Genomic DNA, 19,258 nt, shown 5'->3' with positions numbered 1-19,258 from the left:
TTGTGGACCTCCCCCCCCCCCCGTTACATCAGTGTTTGGACCCTCGGGCCCCCCCTCGACAAAATCCTGGATACAGCCCTGGGGGTAGGTAAGGCTTTTTTGTTCGTAATAAAAACAGATTTCAATTATTTATGTATACAAAAGCAAATATGTAAGTACTGATTTTTTTCAAGAACCTGGCTTTAGGGACGCAATATCCCATCTTTTGGCATCTAATGGATTATTAATTTGAGACCCATATTTTATCCATCTCTCTCTTTCTCGCTCTCTTTTTCTGTCTCTTTCAAAAGTCACTCACAAAAAGCTTTTTATGACGAAATCAAGGGAGAAAAGCTCGGAAGAACCTGGCTTTAGGGACGCAATATCCCATCTTTTGGCATCTAATGGATTATTAATTTGAGACCCATATTTTATCCATCTCTCTCTCTCTCTCGCTCTCTTTTTCTGTCTCTTTCAAAAGTCACTCACAAAAAGCTTTTTATGACGAAATCAAGGGAGAAAAGCTCGAAATTCACAACGGACGGGCAATTTTCCGGAGAATTATGAATTTTGCATGTCAGTGTATATTATCCTTCCTAACTGAGTTTCTCTCTCTCTCTCTCTCTCTCTCTCTCTCCTTTCCGGAGAATTATGAATTTTGCATGTCAGTGTATATTATCCTTCCTAACTGAGTTTCTCTCTCTCTCTCTCTCTCTCTCTCTCTCCTCCGAAAACAGAGAAAGAGGAGGCAAAGTTCAAAAGGTGTATCGGGCTAACATTATTTTATTCATGAACAATTGTCAAATTTATTAGTTTTATGCTCGATTTTTTTTTAAAGAGGTTTGACAGAGGGAACTGTAACTGCTATGGTCCTATCGTACTTTTTTTTTTACTTTTCTCATCCTAGGAAGAAAAGCAATGTATTTATGACGGCCTCTGGTTTCTGGTATTTTAATAATTCGATTGATTTGACCAAGGACCACTCCAAGTTTTTGGGTAAGTAGGTATGACTACTTAAACCGAAGTAGTAAGGCGTAAGGCTGTTAGGCTATTTGATTCCTTTGCATTTGTTCCAATCGCGCACTAGGATAGATTCAAAGGAGCCTTACTCCCTGTTCTGCTCTAATTCGCTACTCGATTAAAGTAGCTACTCAATTGTCCTCACGAGGCTGAGTGCACCCCGAACTCCAAGCACAGAGCCGAAAAAAACTCGGCTCCGCCGGGAATCGAACCCGGACCTCCTGCGTGCAAGCCTAGTGTGATACCCACTCGGCCACGGAGGTTGCTTGAAATACCTAACTATTCGTGAAAACAAGTAGTGTTGAATACAAAAAGGAAATTTAGCACTATGCTCGAGACAGACTATAAAAAGGTGCAATATTCAAATATTACTAGAACTAGAATTACAAATATTGAGGTCATTGAGGTTGTAAATTTGAGAAGTTTTCTTGTAGTACAATTTACAATACGAGTATTCCAAGAATTCAAAGTTCGAGTGTTCAAAGTCCTTTTCATTGTTGTACAATATTCAAAGTGTTACAAGTTATTCAAACCTCATTGTAGCATAATATTCGTCAGACTAGTTAGCTTGGTTGATAGCGCGTCTGCCTTGTAAGCACTAGGTTGTGGGTTCGATTCCCACCCGGGGCGGATTTTATCCTGATGGGATAATGTTTGTTCTCGGAACGGCTGGTTTTCTACTATCATGTCCTCGTTCTCTCTTCGCTTTCTACGACGATAAGACCCTGGCAGTTACAGTTCCCTCTGTCAAACCTTTTAAGAAATAAACCTCCTGTCTTCCTCAACTCTTTCAGTGCGATAGCACCTTAATTACAGCCAGCCTAGTTAGCTTAATTCGTAGTGCGTCTGCCTTGTAAGCGCTAGGCCGCGGGTTCGATTTTCGCCCGGGGCGGATTTTATCCTGATGGGATAATGTTTGTTCTCGGAACGGTTGATTCTCGGAACGGCTGGCTTTCTCCTATCCTGTCTTCCTTCTCTCTTCGATTTCGGGACGATAAGACCCTAGCAGTTACAGTTCCCTCTGTCAAATCTTTTAAGAAATAAACCTGTCTTCCTCAGCACTTTCAGTACGATAGAACCTGAAGTTCCGCTCCATTCAAAGTATTACAAAATGTGTTAATCAAAACTTTGTCCAGCAAGCACTTTGAAAGCAGATGTTTCTATCTTTGTGACACCTAGGTAGGCGTGAAATGTCTACACGAGGCCTTGCCTTGTTTACTCTACTGTGGGATTCAAAACTTCTAAGACTCCTCCAAATACCTCCAAGGTAGTTTCAAAATTAGTACAAAATGTGTTAATCAAAACTTTGTCCAGCAAGCACTTTGAAAGCAGATGTTTCTATCTTTGTGACACCTAGGTAGGCGTGAAATGACTACACGAGGCCTTGCCTTGTTTACTCTACTGTGGGATTCAAAACTTTTAAGACTTCCAAATACCTCTAAGGTACCTAGTTTCAAAATTGAAAAATATGAAACAACAAAATATGAAACTTTCGTAGAAATTAAACAACTGCTACATTAGACTCGTGTGGTCATTTTCGATTCTATCAAAATTCAAAACCGGCACCTCCCGGTCTGTAAACCTGGTTTTCTCAAGTTTCTAATTTTTTTCAATTTTTTAGACATTTAAAATTAATTTTGAGGAGTTTCAACAATGAAAGGTCTCCTTCAGTCCCTGTTTTCTACAATAGAGGGGTCCCCCTTTTTTTTTTTTTTTTTTTTTTTTTTTTTCGTACCCAGCAATCCGAAACACTTTTTCTCCACAGGAAGGAGCCCCTACTTTTTGACACCCTCCCTGTTTGACGTGTGTACCTCAGCCCAGACGTGTACCTCATTTCTTCGCCCTTTTACTAGTATTACTTGCTTTTTTCTTGTAATTCTTCCCTTTTTCTCTCCGTAAAGAATGGACTGCCTAAGTGATGACGTTGACGGAATGTAACAATTTTAAGTAGCCTATGTGACCCGGAGTACTTTTCTTAACAACCACAAAAAATTTCATCAAAATCGGTCGAGCCGTTTTCTCGTGAAAAGAGGACAAAAACAAGTCTATCAGCGTGACAGACAGATTTATCAAACCTTTTTCACAGAGGGAACTGTAACTGCTATGGTCTTATCGTCTCGAAATCGAAGAGAGAAGGAAGACAGGATAGGAGAAAGCCAGTTCCGAGAACGATGAACTGTAACTGCTATGGTCTTATCGTCTCGAAATCGAAGAGAGAAGGAAGACAGGATAGGAGAAAGCCAGCCGTTCCGAGAACGAACATTATCCATCATCATCATCATCATTGGTTTGCTGCAGTACGCCATGTTTCCCTGTCTTCTACCTTCCTTTCGTTCATCATTCGAACACCATCCGTTCAGGATAAAATCCGCCCCAGAAGGGAATCGAACCCGCGACCTGGCTAGCCTTTTTTATCCTCTCCCTATCCTCCTCTCTTGACGTGTGTCCAGTGTCCTGTCCAGCACACATAGCCGACCTGCCGTCGATCGACGAGGTGAATCTATGTATTCTATGTTGTCGAGCCAGTGTGGACGGGTCAGTCGACATCGATCGACGGCCACATCACAGTCTCTGTTGTTACAGTTACCTTTATTGAACCAAAAGAAGAAGAAGAAGAAGAGGAAGAAGAGGAAGAGGAGAAGAAGAAGAATAAGAAGAAGGAGAGAGAGGAAGACATACTACGAGAGATTTAGAATTAAAGAGAGAGAGAGACAGAGAAGAAGAGATAAGACAAATATATGGGAAAATCAAATTGCAAATAAAATGAGTAGATGGACGAAACTAGAAAGAAAAGGAAAGAGAGAGGGAGGGAGGGAGGGAAAAAAGGAGGAGAAGAAGAAAGAGAAGAAGAAGAAGAAGAAGGAGAAGGAGGAGAAGAAGAAGAAGAAGAAGGAGAAGGAGAAGAAGAAGAAGAAGAAGAAGAAGAAGGAGGAGAATAAGAAGAAGGAGGAGGAGAAGGAGAAGAAGAAGAAGGAGAAGGAGAAGAAGGAGAAGAAGAAGGAGAATAAGAAGAAGAAGGAGGAAAAGGAGAAGAAGAAGAAGGAGGAGAAGGAGAAGAAGAAGAAGGAGGAGAAGGAGAAGAAGAAGAAGAAGGAGAAGAAGAAGAAGAAGAAGGAGAAGGAGAAGAAGGAGAAGAAGAAAAAGGAGAATAAGAAGAAGAAGGAGGAGAAGGAGAAGAATTGAATTGAATTGAATTGAATATTATTCCATTTATTTTTATAATTTTTGAACTTAAAATAAACACCTCCTAAGGTAAAGAATACCTTCTGAGGAGATGGTTTTTTCCTCTTTTTTATTACATTTGCTTTTACTCCTGGTAGTTATAATCTTAACGGTATAAGGTATAGGTTATAAAGGTTATATAGGTTATATAAATCTAATACTTCTATACGTTATGGATAACGTGTAGAATAACCATGATGTTTGCCAACCTCCGGAACGGAGACGGCACCTCAAGAAGAAGAAGAAGAAGAAGAAGAAGAAGAAGAAGAAGAAGAAGAAGAAGAAGAAGAAGAAGAAGATGAACGGGCTCAGAACGTGATTACCTCTGAGTACGTTTTTTCTCAAGTACATTCTCAGAACGATCTGAAGAACTTGTTCATAAATACGAGTGTAAAGACTCTTCCAAATACCTCTAAGGTAGTTTCAAAATTAAAAAAATATGAAACAACAAAATATGAAACTTTCGTAGAAATTAAACAACTGCCACATTAGACTCGTGTGGTCTGTGTTGCATTTTCGATTCTATCAAAATTCAAAACCGGCAACTCCCGGTCTGTAAACCTAATTTTCTCGAGTTTCTTATTTTTCCAATTTCTTAGACACTTATTTATTTAATTTTAAGGAGTTTCAACAATGAAATCTTAGGTACCTGTAATTATTTTCTATTCGATTCTATTTCAGTTAATTAATTTATTATTTTATTTTTCAGGTCAATACCCCAGTGGCGGTCTGGACCTCACATTGCCGGCCCAAACGACGGCTCGACCGCCCGCCCCCCTTCAGTCTACCCCGGCGCCCTCTACCTCAGGTCTAGGGGCGCCATCCCCCCGTAATATGCCGGTATTTGACAACACTGAAATTACCAACGTCACGGCACAACTTGGCACCACCGCATTTCTACCGTGCCGCGTGCGGAATTTGGGCGAAAGAGCTGTAAGTATTTTTTGTATTAACTAGTGGTTGACCCGTCCTTTGTACGGGATCAGCCTGGCGTAAGAGGCATAAATTTGAAGCTCTGCCATTTTGAATCAAGAATATAACAATTTTAAGTAGCCTATGTGACCCTCAGTACTCTTCTTAACAAGCATAAAAAAATTCATCAAAATCGGTCGAGCCCTTTTCTCGTGAAAAGAGGACAAAAACAAGAGTCTATCAGCGTGCCAGACAGACTTATCAAACCTTTTTCAAGAAGTTTGACAGATGGAACTGTGCCTATCTGCTGAGGTTTTATCGTCTCGAAATTGAAGAGAGAAGGAAGACTGGATAGGAGAAAGCCAGCCGTTCCAAGAACGAACATTATCCCATCATCATCATTGGTTTGCTGCAGTACGCCATGTTTCCCTGTCTTCTGCCTTCCTTTCGTTCACCATTCGAACATTATCCGTTCAGGATAAAATCGAACCCGCGACCTGGCTAGCCTTTTTTATCATCTCCCTATTCTCCTCTCTTAACGTGTGTCCAGTCCAGCATACATGGCCGACCTGCCGTCGATCGACGAGGTGAATCTATGTTGTCGAGCCAGTGTGGACGGGTCAGTCGACATCGATCGACGGCCACACCACAGTCTCTGTTGTTACAGTTGCCTTTATTGAACCAAAAGAAGAAGAAGAAGAAGAGGAGGAGGAGGAGAAGAAGAAGAAGAATAAGAAGAAGGAGAGAGAGGGAGACATACTACGAGAGATTTAGAATTAAAGAGAGAGAGACAGAGAAGAAGAGATAAGACAAATATATGGGAAAATCAAATTCCAAATAAAATGAGTAGATGGACGAAACTAGAAAGAAAAGGAAAGAGAGAGGGAGGGAGGGAAAAAAGGAGGAGAAGAAGATAGAGAAGAAGAAGGAGAAGGAGAAGAAGGAGAAGGAGAAGAAGGAGAAGAAGAAGAAGGAAAAGAAGAAGAAGGAGAAGGAGAAGAAGAAGAGGAAAAGGAGGAGGAGAAAAAGAAGAAAAACAAGAAGGAGAGGAAGAAGAAGAATAAGAAATGGAATCAACACATCTTACAAAATCTACATTTTCACGGGGTTGAGTTTGCCTTAGCAAACACTAACTTCCGTATTTTTCAACACTCAGAAACAGTGTCGTCTGGTGAGATTTTCAAGAGGGGAAGCTATAAAGCCATAACCATACATGAAAAAAGTGAAGGTCTACGTTTTAACTCGAACGTTTTGCATTAAATTTAGTTTTTTTTTTTTTTTTTTTTAAGGGGTTTGACAGGGGAACTTTAACGGATATGGTTTTTTCAGAATGAAAGTTTTTTTTTTAAGAGGTTTGACAGAGGGAACTTGTAACTTCTATGGTCTTATCGTCCCGAAATCGAAGAGAGAAGGAAGACAGGATAGGAGAAAGCCAGCCGCTCCGAGAGCGAACATTATCCCATCAGGATAAAATCCGCCCCGGGCGGGAATCGAACCCGCGGCCTAGCGCTTACAAGGCAGACGCACTACCAACTAAGCTAACTAGGCTGGCTTTGCATTTAGTTTGGATATTTGTTTGTTTGAATATTTGTCCCGCGATGACTCGCAATTGCCTGCTCCGCTTTTAGTGAAATTTGGTAAACTTCTGAATGACATCGATGCACGACGATACTTGAAATTCGGGGTTCCAGAACTGAGCGGGTTCATTGTTGGTCTTCCAGAATTTTTCCTTCCAATAGGTGACTTATTACATCCCTACAGCCCTGGGCGGAGAGGTAAGTAAGAAACCTATCCAGAGGAAGAGAAATGCTACTCCTAGTTGCAATGGACACACACGGCACTGATTTTTCCTAACAAAACTGACTTCCTTGTGTTTTCCCTTAGACAGAACAAGGAAAACATTTCAACATCTCACATTTTCACATCTGCTGCTATACTGGTGGGGTGTGAATTTCATTTCCACTGTGCAGTACCTAGTGTTCTTTTTCTATTGTAGGAGGATTTCCATTCTCCAAGTTCTGGCTTGATTTGGAATAATTTGTTGTTAACGTTTTGTTGCCAATTGTTTGAATATTTGTCCCGCTATAACTCGCAATTGCCTGCTCCGCTTTTAATGAAATTTGGTAAACTTCTTAATGACATCAATGCACGTCGATACTTGAAATTTGGGGTTCCAGAACTGAGCGGGTTCATTGTTGGTCTTCCAGAAGTTTTCCTTCCAATAGGTGACTTATTACATCCCTACAGCCCTGGCGGAGAGGTAAGAAACCTTTCCAGAGGAAGAGAAATGCTACTCCTAGTTGCAAAGGACACACACGGTACTGATTTTCCCTAACAAAACTGACTTCCTTGTGTTTTCCCTTAGACAGAACAAGGAAAACATTTCAACATCTCACATTTTCACATCTGCTGCTATGGTGGAGTGTGAATTTCATTTCTACTGTGCAGTAGTGGATGATGTGAAACCAGGCTGGGTTTTGATGTGAGGGGATTCTAAAATGATAAAATAGAATATGCCCTGTTTATACTGCCAGAATGAGTCCTCTTGCTAAAGAAGTAGCAAAGGTTGAGTGTTGAGTGCGAAGGGTATCCACTCGTAAAAATTTTGTAGCCAAAACCAAATGTCAGCCTAAAGCAATCACCCTAGTTAGGGCTCATTGAGAGGCTGACGAAAAACGCCGACCCCGTCTGTACACGGGAAAAGGCGAAGAAGAAAAAGAAGAAGAAGGCGAAGAAGGAGTAGTAGAAGACAATATTGTAAAGTTACAATACATAATAATAACTTAATTTGTAAATTTACTCGAATAACGAGTGAGTGCAAGAGGCATCAAAAACCCAAGACCTTCTGTATGGCAAGCAACTCTTTTGAAAACCGACCTGATTTGACTTCTTCATACATATCTCTCTCTCCCTCTCTCCTATCTGTGTCATTTCACATCGCATTTAGTTCTTAACTTTCTCTCTCTCTATCTATCTCTCTCTCTCTCTCTCTCTGTCTCTCTCTATCTCTCTCTCACGCTCATCAAGATATGTTTTGTCTGTACATACTCTTCCATTAGTCTTATGCGCTGTCCTTTTTCTCCTCCTCCTCTTTCTGCATTTCCTTTTTAGCCCGTCCTTCCTTTATTATTACGATAGTAATAAAAAAGGTATAGTGGACGGGCTATCGAATAAACTACGGGTTAAAAAATTCCTGGAGGGACGGACCCAGCTTGTTTTTTCGTCTTCCTGTTCTTCTTCCCTATCTTCTTATAGTTTTCTTTCATTCTTCTCTTATTTTCATCATCTTCGTCCTTTCTTTTATCCTTCTCTCTCCCAATCCTTGATTGTTTTCCTTTCTCTTCTTCTTGCATGTTTTTATTATTTTCCTTCTCTTCCCCCTTTATCTCTTCTCCACTTCTTTCTCTCCTCTTTTACCTCTTTTTTATCATCCTGGCCTTATCTTTACACTCATCCATTCTTTTCTTTATTCTCTTTTGACTTCTGTTCTTCCTTCTAAAACGCCATTCTCCGTTCCTCATCTTCCCTCTTCCAAACTCTTCCATTCTTTTTACCTCCTCCGTTATGTCCTTCTAGCGTTTCTCTTCTTTTCCTTCCTCCTCCTCCTCCTCCTTCTTCCTCCTCCTTCCTCCTCCTCCTTCTTCTCCTAACCTCTTCCTCCTTCTATTCTGCTTCCTCTTCCTCCTTTAGTTTCCTTCTGGCATTTTCCGGTCTCGCAGATCTTCAACTTAATGTCCGCCGTCACTCCTGATTAATGTCTCGGTGTTGTTGTTGTTGTTGTTGTTGTTGTTGTTGTTGTTGTTGTTGTTGTTGTTGTTGTTGTTGTTGTTGTTGTTGTTTGTTTGTTTGTTTGTTTGTTTGTTTGTTTGTTTGTTTTGTTTTGTTTTTTTTTTTTTTGAGGTTTGATAGACGGAACTGTAACAACGGAGGGTCTTATCGTCCCGAAATCAAGCGTATCTATTTCCCGAATGGATGTGTCACTAAAACGAAACCTTACACTACGTTCTGCAGTACAAACAGGAAACTCGGGCGTTGGACTGGTAATCCAAGGTTGGACGTTGTGGATTTGTAATTCAAGGTTCGGGATTTTAATTTCAGAAGCGACATTGAAGAGTGGTTTTTGTTGAAGACGAAATTTGTCGTTAAAAAACACATTATTCCTAGAAAGTTCAAAAGCCTATTTAGCTAGCAATATACCTATAGAAGAAAGAAGAAAATGTGATTTCTCAATTTGTACTAAACCACACAAAGAAGAAAAAAAAAGTATAATAATAACCTGCCACCTCCAGAATGCAAGCACAGTCTGACTCCCACTCTGCCACGAAAGATGCTGTTCAGATCAAAGTGCAATAACCATTTTTCCAAGAAGTCTGACTTGACTTGGGGGAAAACACCTTAGGTATATCTATTATTCATATACCTTAGGTATATCTATTATTCATATATTTATTGTATATCTATATTCGTATATCCGTTATTCGTGTATCTGTTTCTCGTAGTGGATGTGACAAAACTGCCAAACTTCCCCTTCTTCCTTCTGTTTGCAGCGTTTGTCATCTCACAAATCCAACACAACTCCCAGAAGGCCAACGCCAATTCTGACACTCAGAAGCAGCGGGTGTCAAACCGGAAGAACTTCTGGCTCCTCCAGGAGTGGATGCGAGCCCGGGGGGAAGACAACAGTGGCTTCGGACTGTGGAAAAACAGGACTCCTCTGGGTGAGTGGGATGATCTTGGTGGGAAGTTGTTGTTGTTGTTGTTGTTGTTGTTGTTGTTGTTGTTGTTGTTGTTGTTGTTGGTGGTGGTGGTGGTGGTGTTGTTGTTGTTGTTGCTTTGGTGTTTCGTCTTTGTTGTTGCTGTTGTTTCGTTTGTGGTCTTGTCCCCTCCTTGCGGTAGTGTAGTCGTTGTGGTATAGTGGTGTAGCCCCACAGCTTTATATTTCATCTTACTATGTAATATGGATCTTACTATGTAATATAGATCTTACATATCTAATCTTGAGAAGTAATGTTTTATTTCTATCCACACCAAGTTTATATCTCTGGTGTTTCTATTTCATTTGTATTCAGTGGTGTAGCGTAGTTCTTTTGTTGGTGTAGTCCCATTGCTTTATATTACTATGTAATAAGTATGTATCTTATCTATCTTACATATATCTAATCTTGAGAAGTAATGTTTTATTTCTATCCAAACCAAGTTTATATCTCTGGTGTTTCTATTTCATTTGTATTGAGTGGTGTAGCGTAGTTCTTTTGTTGGTGTAGTCCCATTGCTTTATATTTCATCTTACTATGTAATAAGTATGTATCGTAGCTATCTTACATATCTAATCTTGAGAAGTAATGTTTTATTTCTATATAAACCAAGACTATGTTTTGGTGTAATGCCGCAGTAAAAATATTACACTCACCCTACGCGTCTGGTTTCAATAAAGTTGAAGAAGCTAGGGGTTCGCAGCATTCAGAAAACGCTTCGTAGCTATCTTACATATCTAATCTTGAGAAGTAATGTTTTATTTCTATCTAAACCAAGACTATGTTTTGGTGTAATGCCGCAGTAAAAGCATTACACTCACCCTACGCGTCTGGTTTCAATAAAATTGAAGAAGCTAGGGGTTCGCAGCATTCAGAAAACGCTTCATCTAATTTGATGAGATTTTTTTTATATCATAGACCAAGATCATGAGGTGTAATACCGTACTACAAGTATTACACTCATTTTGATGAGATTTTTTTTATATCATAGACCAAGATCATGAGGTGTAATACCGTACTACAAGTATTACACTCACCCTACGACACTAGTTTCAATAAAAATGAAGGAGCTATGCTTGCGTATCGGGTTTGCAGCATTCAGAAAACGCTTTATCTAATTTGATGAGATATTTTATATCATAGAACACTTTACTTAATACTTATCCTAGCAGTACTACTGTGGACTGTGGTACATCGGCGTTTGTGAAACTAAACCGCTTATCGACCTTTTAATTTCATCGACAATTTGGGTAAAATTTATCTAATTTGATGAGATATTTTATATCATAGAACACTTTACTTAATACTTATCCTAGCAGTACTACTGTGGACTGTGGTACATCGTCGTTTGAGGAACTAAACCGCTTATCGACCTTTTAATTTCATCGACAATTTAGGCAAAAAAAAGCCAGCCTAGTTAGCTTGCTGCCTAGAATTTTTTATCGACCTTTTAATTTTTATACACAATTAAGGTTTAAAAAAGCCAGCCTAGTTAGCTTGCTGCCTAGAATTTTTTATCGACCTTTTAATTTTATCCACAATTAAGGTTTAAAAAAGCCAGCCTAGTTAGCTTGCTGCCTAGAAATTTTTTATCGACCTTTTAATTTTATCCACAATGGAGGTTTAAAAAAGCCGGCCTAGTTTGCTTGGAGGGTAGCGCGTCCGCCTTGTAAGCGCTAGGTCGCGGGTTCGATCCCTACCTTGCGGGGGATTTTATCCCAAACAGATAAGGTTCGTTCTCGGAACGGCTGGCTTTCTGTTTATCCTGTCTTTCTTTTCTCGTCAATTTCGGAACAATAAGATCTCGGTAGATACAGTTCCCTCTATCAAACCTCTACAAAAAAAAAAAAAAAAAAGAGACAAAAAAGATTTGGGTAAATCCGTTTCCCTTAACAAAACCCCAAAAAAAAAAAAAAAAAAAGAGTTACAGGATTCTCCTAAAGATGTTTTCCGCCCAACTACTGCTTTTATATTTTTATTTTAATTAGATGTTGCAAGTCCCAGATTCTTGGCGCAATTCTCTACAGTTTAATGAATACACAATTTCAAAAGCTTAACCTTACCGCCTTTATTAGTTAAAAAAATCGACCAAATTCATGATTTCCCTTTCTTCTTTTTTGTTCAATTTTTTGGTTTCTTGTACAAGTAACTCGAAAAAGTTTTTGGTTCCTCAAGGGACGATTCTCCATTCGACTTATGTTTGTGTCATTTGAAGAAAGATAAATTCTATCATTTTCAGTTTTGTTTGAGTAGACATGAGCGCTTTTATATGTAGTTTTCTTGTTTGCCATCTCTCCTCCTTCTTCTCCTCCTCTTCTTTCTCCTTCCCCCCTTCCTCTTTTCATTATTCTTCTTCTTCCTCTTCTTCTTCTTCTTCTTCCTCCTCTTCTTCTTCTTCCTCCTCCCCTTCTTCTTCTTTTTCTTCTTCTTCTTCACAGGTACCTAATATATTATGTATGTCAAGCTGTCGAGGTTATTTCAGGAAGATAAATTCTATCATTTTCAGTTTTGTTTGAGTAGACATGAGCGCTTTTATATGTAGTTTTCTTGTTTGCCATCTCTCCTCCTTCTCCTCCTCCTTCTTCTTCTTCTTCTTCTTCTCCTCCTTATACTACTTAAATGTCTTCTTCTTCCTCTTCTTCTTCTTCTTCCTCTTCTTCTTCTTCCTCTTCTTCTCCTTCTTCTTCCTCTCCTTCTTCTTCCTCTCCTTCTTCTTTTTCCTCTCCTTCTTATTCTTCTTCTTTTTCTTCTTCTTCTTCTTCTTCTACTACAAATAATCTACCGTGCCACAAGTTGGAACACAAAGGTACAAAATAAATAATCATGCAGTCCAGATAATTACCTCTTATTCCTCTTCTTCTCCTTCTTCCTCTTTTTCTTCTTCTTCTTTTTCTTCTTCCTCTCCTTCTTATTCTTCTTTTTCTTCTTCTTCTTCTTCTTCTTCTACTACAAATAATCGACCGTGCCACAAGTTGGAACACAAAGGTACAAAATAAATAATCAAAGATAATGCAGTCCAGATAATTATAGGTAATTCAGTACCTACAGGTAATCACAGGTACCTAATATGTAAGTCAAGCTGTCACGGTTATTTCAGATTTTCAATTCCGTAAGCCTGATAAGAGTAATTACCTAATTAGTGTGTCAAATTTCCATGAGATTTTATAATCCTTTGAGGTGTTTTAACATTAGGTCTGGTGTATTTTGTTTCCATAAGGTATGAAATTACCTACTTTGTTTGGACATTAATGTAGGTACATACCTAGGGTAAGTGTACCATTTATTCGCCCACCTAAAAAACGTACCATTTATTGGCCCACCTGCCAACATTTATTTTTCTAATTTTTGTTTTTATTAAATTACAATTTTTGAATAGCACTGGTTCGCTAGCAGTTTTTAAGCCCTTTCTTTTGATGAAATTGGATCTTGAAAAAGTTCGTCCAGTTCAGACTTATGTGGCGTATGGTACAGGTGGGCCAATAAATGGTACGTTTTTTAGGTGGGCGAATAAATGGTACACTTACCCTAGTCTATTCTGTCTGAGCTCGTAGGAGGTCTTATCGTCCCGAAATCGTACAGAGGAGGACAGGATAGGAGAAAGCCAGCCATTCCGTCACCCTAGGGGCTGATAGTGAACATATTGTGCATTATGTTTTATGTTTCTTGTAGCTGAGACATTTGAGATTCTAGTTATGTCTTATATATCTTACACTCTCACATCATTTGAGAGGAAGGAATTTTGATGTTAGGAGAATGCTCGTCTAGAAAAGTACCTAGAAACACAATGTGACTAGAATATTTATGTAGAATTCTGAGTACATATTGTGTTTTTGGAGCAATCAAGATTTTCAAGTCTATCAGCTTCTTAATAAAAATAGATAACATTGGCACTCAACTCCCATTGAGCTTTGGTAAATACACACCTACTCTTTTGTACCTTTAGGTACTTTGATAAAATGTAAACATTGAACTTTCCTTTTAGTCAATTAAAATTAGGTGATAGATAGTTGGGAATTTGTTTATTAGAAATTTAATTATGTAGGTCCTTTTAAAATGTATTTGTATTCACGTCCTAAATTTATATTATCCCTTTTTTCGCTAGTATTTTTTGCATATGAGGAACAGGCAGTCTTTGGACTGCTAAGGTCATATCAGGCTTTTATGCCACCTCGCTTTTTACTTTTTTTTTAAATAGAATTTCATTTCATCAGTTCCTCAATAAAATTGTCCTTACGAGGCTGAGTGCACGCCGAAATAGCCAGTAACACGTCTTGACTCAAATGGTCACCTTACCAGATATCAACCACGCGCAATGTTGCTTAACTTGAGATCTATTGGGAACTATGTGCTATAGCCGCTGCTGGCTACCAACGACAAAAATGTTAAATGTCCATGCTTTTGCAGCTTCTAGTAAAAACGTAGTTTTTTTGGCATCCATCTTATTTTTTCTCCATTAAGTATCATGTTTTAGAAACTTCATTTCATCAGTTCACCACAAATCATTTCGGTACACCTACCTAGCGCACATAAAGAAGTTGAGATTTTTTCCCTTTCTTTTTTAATTAAAAGTGAAAACTTCACCAGCAGGTGGTAGTGAAACATTTTCCACAGCTCGAAACAATAACATACGAACAAAAATAATTTACTCTTGTTTTTCGGGATTTCGTACGTTTTTGCTTTTGTTAAATAGAATAATTAGGTATAACCGTGTAGATAGGTCCATTGTTATGGAGAATATTTCACTGCCCCAAACTTTTCATTTTCAAAAGTTCAAAGGCCTGGCAATAGGAAAATCATGGACGGTACTTGAAGGGTATGGATTATGGAAGGTGAAAAAGATTCCACTATCTTCCAGAGAAGTAAAAAAAAAAACATGGGAATTTTTCGATCTATTTTTAAAGGGGATGACATAAAATGAAATGAAAATCTACGATTTTTTTTACATTCTTGATTGCAAGATTTTCAGCAATTTGATTTTGATGGCAGATACCCATTTCATGTCTAGGTTCAAAGACACTTAGAACATTTTTCTGTAATTGCGTAGTTACCTTAGTTTTTTTGGCATCCATCTTATTTTTTCTCCATTAAGTATCATGTTTTAGAAACTTCATTTCATCAGTTCACCACAAATCATTTCGTTTCACCTCGGTACACCTACCTAGCGCACATAAAGAAGTTGAGATTTTTTCCCTTTCTTTTTTAATTAAAAGTGAAAACTTCACCAGCAGGTGGTAGTGAAACATTTTCCACAGCTCGAAACAATAACATACGAACGAACAAAAATAATTTACTCTTGTTTTTCGGGATTTCGTACGTTTTTGCTTTTGTTAAATAGAATAATTAGGTATAACCGTGTAGATAGGTACATTGTTATGGAGAATATTTCACTGCCCCAAACTTTTCATTTTCAAAAGTTCAAAGGCCTGGCAATAGGAAAATCAGGGACGGTACTTGAAGGGTATGGATTATGGAAGGTGAAAAAGATTCCACTATCTTCCAGAGAACTAAAAAAAAGGCAAACATGGGAATTTTTTGATCTATTTTTAAAGGGGATGACATAAAATAAAATGAAAATCTACGATTTTTTTTTGCATTCTTGATTGCAAGATTTTCAGCAATTTGATTTTGTTGGCAGATACCCATTTCATGTCTAGGTTCAAAGACACTTAGAATCTTTCTGTAATTGCGTAGTTACCTTTAACTGCGAGCAAAAAAAATTTTTTTTTGAATTCGGGGTTTTCTTTATAAGCGGGAAAAAAAAAAAAAAAAAAAAAAAAAAAAAAAAAAAAACAAAAACAAAAAAAAAAAACAAATCTTATTAAAACTTTTAATACATTCAGAAAGCTCTTAGCTCTCGGGCCTTGAACTTTGGGTTAGCTAGGTAGAATAGATAGGTACCTATGTTTGTTTTTCAGTTCACTGCAAAAGAACTTTTTCCTGCGAAAAATAATGTTGAAATTAGCCGTCTTTTGTATTAATTATAAAACAATACCTCGGTATAATCCAAAGGGAGGTCTCTCCTCGTCTTCATATTTTTTCCCCCATTGTGAACTTCAGCGTAGTAAAATCGGGCGAACTTTTTCCTGCGAAAAATAATGTTGAAATTAGCCGTCTTTTGTATTAATTATAAAACAATACCTCGGTATAATCCAAAGGGAGGTTTTTCCTCGTCTTCATATTTTTTCCCCATTGTGAACTTCAGCGTAGTAAAATCGGGCAAGGAAGGAAGGGTAATTTCATTTCTATTGTGAATGAGAGTACTCGCACACCTGAGGAGGTAAATATTAACTGTGTTGGATTTCGTTTCACTACAAAAGTTTCGAGTGCTGTCTTTCGCAGACCCCCATTTGATATGAGTTGTATCCATTTTACAGTTGCATCCATTTTTTTTAAAAAAAACAAACCCTGGCTGAATCTACTGAAGAAAGCACTTTAAATTGGTAAAGAAATTTAAATTTGACTTCCTTTCATCTTCCTATGAATATTATTGCTGGCCTACTAAGAACTTTAAAAAATTACATCTTAATTATTTTTTTTTTTTTTTTTTTTTAACAAACTCTGGCTGAATCTACTGAAGAAAGCACTTTAAATTGGTAAAGAAATTTAAATTGGACTTCCTTTCATCTTCCTATGAATATTATTGCTGGCCTACTAAGAACTTTAAAAAATTCCATCTTAATTTTTGCATTTACATGACCAAACAAACATAGATTTGCCCTAGGAAAATAAATTACATACTACCTATATTTGTTTGCTTTTTTCCTCACAGGATCTGTTTCCTTTGCTCTTGGCCACTATTCTGGTACACTCGGATCCCGCCCAGAGGGAAACACTCATACAAGTCCTATTCAATACTAAGAAGAGACCAAATGATGCTGAGAGAAAAATCATCGTAGCCGGTAAGAGACAGTAAACAACCTGTTGCAAGGTCTGTTGTAAACATTATGTATTGTATTATGTTAAACCCATAAAATACACGAGACCTTGTTTAGACTGCTGGGGTAAAGGGACTTTTTAGTCTCATTCGAGCAGGATAAACAAGGTATATTCTATTCTATGTATTCTATGCTATTCTAACTCTCCAAAGTTTTATCATTCCAACGTCTAGCGTCTGTTAAGACTGCTGGGGTAAAGGGACTTTTTAGTCTCATTCGAGCAGGATAAACAAGGTATATTCTATTCTATGTATTCTATGCTATTCTAACCCTCCAAAGTTTTATCATTCCAACGTCTAGCGTCTGTTGAATGAGTAGGTTAGTTCAATAGTAAATTTAAGAAAATTGAACAAAAACTATGGGAGTTTCAAGAATTTAATGAATTCATTAATTACAAAAACTGATTTTACTGAATGTGACTTACGTATTATTTACATACTGGATGGTAACATTTTTGGATATTGAATGAAAGTAAGTTGTTGTTGTTGTTGTTGTTGTTGTTGTTGTTGTGGTTGTTGTTGTTGTTGTTGTTGTTGTTGTTGTTGTTGTTGTTGTTGTTGTTGGTGGTGGTGGTGGTGGTGTTGGTGGTGTTGGTGTTGGTGTTGTTATTGGTGTTGTTGTTGGTGTTGTTGTTGGTGTTGTTGTTGTTGTTGTTGTTGTTGTTGTTGTTGGTGGTGTTGGTGTTGGTGTTGGTGTTGGTGTGTTGTTGTTGTTGTTGTTGTTGTTGTTGTTGTTGTTGTTTTTGTTGTTGTTGTTGTTGGTGGTGGTGTTGGTGTTGGTATTGTTGTTGTTGTTGTTGTTGTTGTTGTTGTTGTTGTTGTTGTTGTTGTTGTTGTTGTTGTTGTTGTTGTTGTTGTTGTTGTTGGCTTGTTGTTGTTGTTGTTGTTGTTGTTGTTGTTGTTGTTGTTGTTGTTGTTGTTGTTGTTGTTGTTGTTGTTGTTGGTGGTTGTTGTTGTTGTTGTTGTTGTTGTTGTTGTTGTTGTTGTTGTTGTTGTTGTTGTTGTTGTTGTTGTTGGTGTTTTTGTTGTTGGTGTTGTTGTTGTTGTTGTTGTTGTTGTTGTTGTTGTTGTTGTTGTTGTTGTTGTTGTTGTTGTTGGTGTTGTTGTTGTAGCGGCTTTAACTATAGCTGAAAGGTGATGACAAAATAGATCTACTTTGAAAAAAAAGCCTACCATGAGAAAAAGAGTGAGGGAGGTCTACTAGAAATACCTACCTAGATACGTGTATCAACATACCGATGAATGGTGGTTAAACACAGAATGGTATGGTGGTTTCACACAGAAACAACGGTTCTTAGAGCAGTTTTAACGAGGTAGAAGCGAGAACTTCCCTATCTAAAGGAAAAACGAAGTTTGAGTGTAAAAGGCATCCATTCGTAATTTTTTTGTAGCCAAAATCGAATGTCAGCTCAAAAGTAATCTCTCTAGGGCTGATTGAGACCGCAGTCAACCATCGTGAGGACTTGTGCTTGGTCTTTTCAAGCAGAGAGAACCCTTTGAAACTATCAGCTAGCTAGGCTGGTTAGGGTTAGCTGTTCTCCTCTCTGTGTCTAGTCCATCGTGAGGACTTGTGCTTGTTCTTTTCAAGCAGAGAGAACCCTTTGAAACTATCAGCTAGCTAGGCTGGTTAGGGTTAGCTGTTCTCCTCCCTGTGTCTAGTGGCACAGCCAGACGCTAGTCTACTCTCTGTTTAACGTCTCTTAGCTAGACGAGTGGGAAGGGGTGAGTATCGGTAATAATCTTAGGGTGAAGGGGAGTGGGTGGGATGACTTTATTGGGAAGGATTTGTTTGATCCTCAGGTAACGCTGGTATGTTCATAGTGTTGGCTCTCCTCATTGGTTTCTTCATGGTGGTCATTGGTTGCTGGCTCTCGGACAACTGTTGGTCACCCGAGCCCGAACCCTTCCTTCTGATAGCTTAACCCAAGAAAACTCTTTTCTGAACGGGGTACCCCTAGAAAAGAGCCTATTGGATTTCTGAATATATGTAAACCTTTAACCTTTTTGTTTGATCCTCAGGTAACGCTGGTATGTTCATAGTGTTGGCTCTCCTCATTGGATTCTTCATGGTGGTCATTGGTTGCTGGCTCTCCGACAACTGTTGGTCACCTGAGCCCGAACCCTTCCTTCTGATAGCTTAACCCAAGAAAACTCTTTTCTGAACGGGGTACCCTTAGAAAAGAGCCTATTGGATTTCTGAATACATGTAAACCTTTAACCTTTTGTAATTCAATGTAAGGTAAATATCTAACTTGGCATATCATAGTATGAAAATAAACACAGTTGATACAAAATTTGCCTACAAATACGGAGGTGGATGAGAGTTAAAATGAAACAACGGTTGTAACTTTGGCATATCATAGTATGAAAATAAACACAGTTGATACAAAATTTGCCTACAAATACGGAGGTGGATGAGGGTTAAAATGGGAAAAAG

At 38.3% G+C, this 19,258-nt stretch overlaps 1 protein-coding gene and 1 long non-coding RNA gene across 2 annotated transcripts; both read left to right on the top strand.

The window, feature by feature from the left end:
- The first annotated feature begins 905 nt into the window (after positions 1-905).
- LOC113467600 lies at positions 906-19,063 on the top strand. Its single transcript, XM_026823857.1, has 6 exons — positions 906-975; positions 4,931-5,154; positions 6,895-6,908; positions 7,499-7,602; positions 9,633-9,851; positions 18,841-19,063. Exons 1-6 carry the CDS (start codon positions 906-908, stop codon positions 18,960-18,962), a joined length of 753 nt encoding a protein of 250 aa, XP_026679658.1. The 3' UTR covers positions 18,963-19,063.
- On the top strand, positions 15,661-16,233 carry LOC113467603. Its single transcript, XR_003391621.1, has 2 exons — positions 15,661-15,900; positions 16,047-16,233. It is a non-coding gene; the product is annotated as an uncharacterized LOC113467603 (long non-coding RNA).
- Positions 19,064-19,258: the final 195 nt, after the last annotated feature.

Source organism: Diaphorina citri, unplaced genomic scaffold (assembly GCF_000475195.1).
Source record: "Diaphorina citri unplaced genomic scaffold, Diaci psyllid genome assembly version 1.1 scaffold510, whole genome shotgun sequence".
NCBI classification, from domain to species: Eukaryota; Metazoa; Arthropoda; class Insecta; order Hemiptera; family Psyllidae; genus Diaphorina; species Diaphorina citri.
This window is presented reverse-complemented; position numbering and strand designations above follow the sequence as displayed.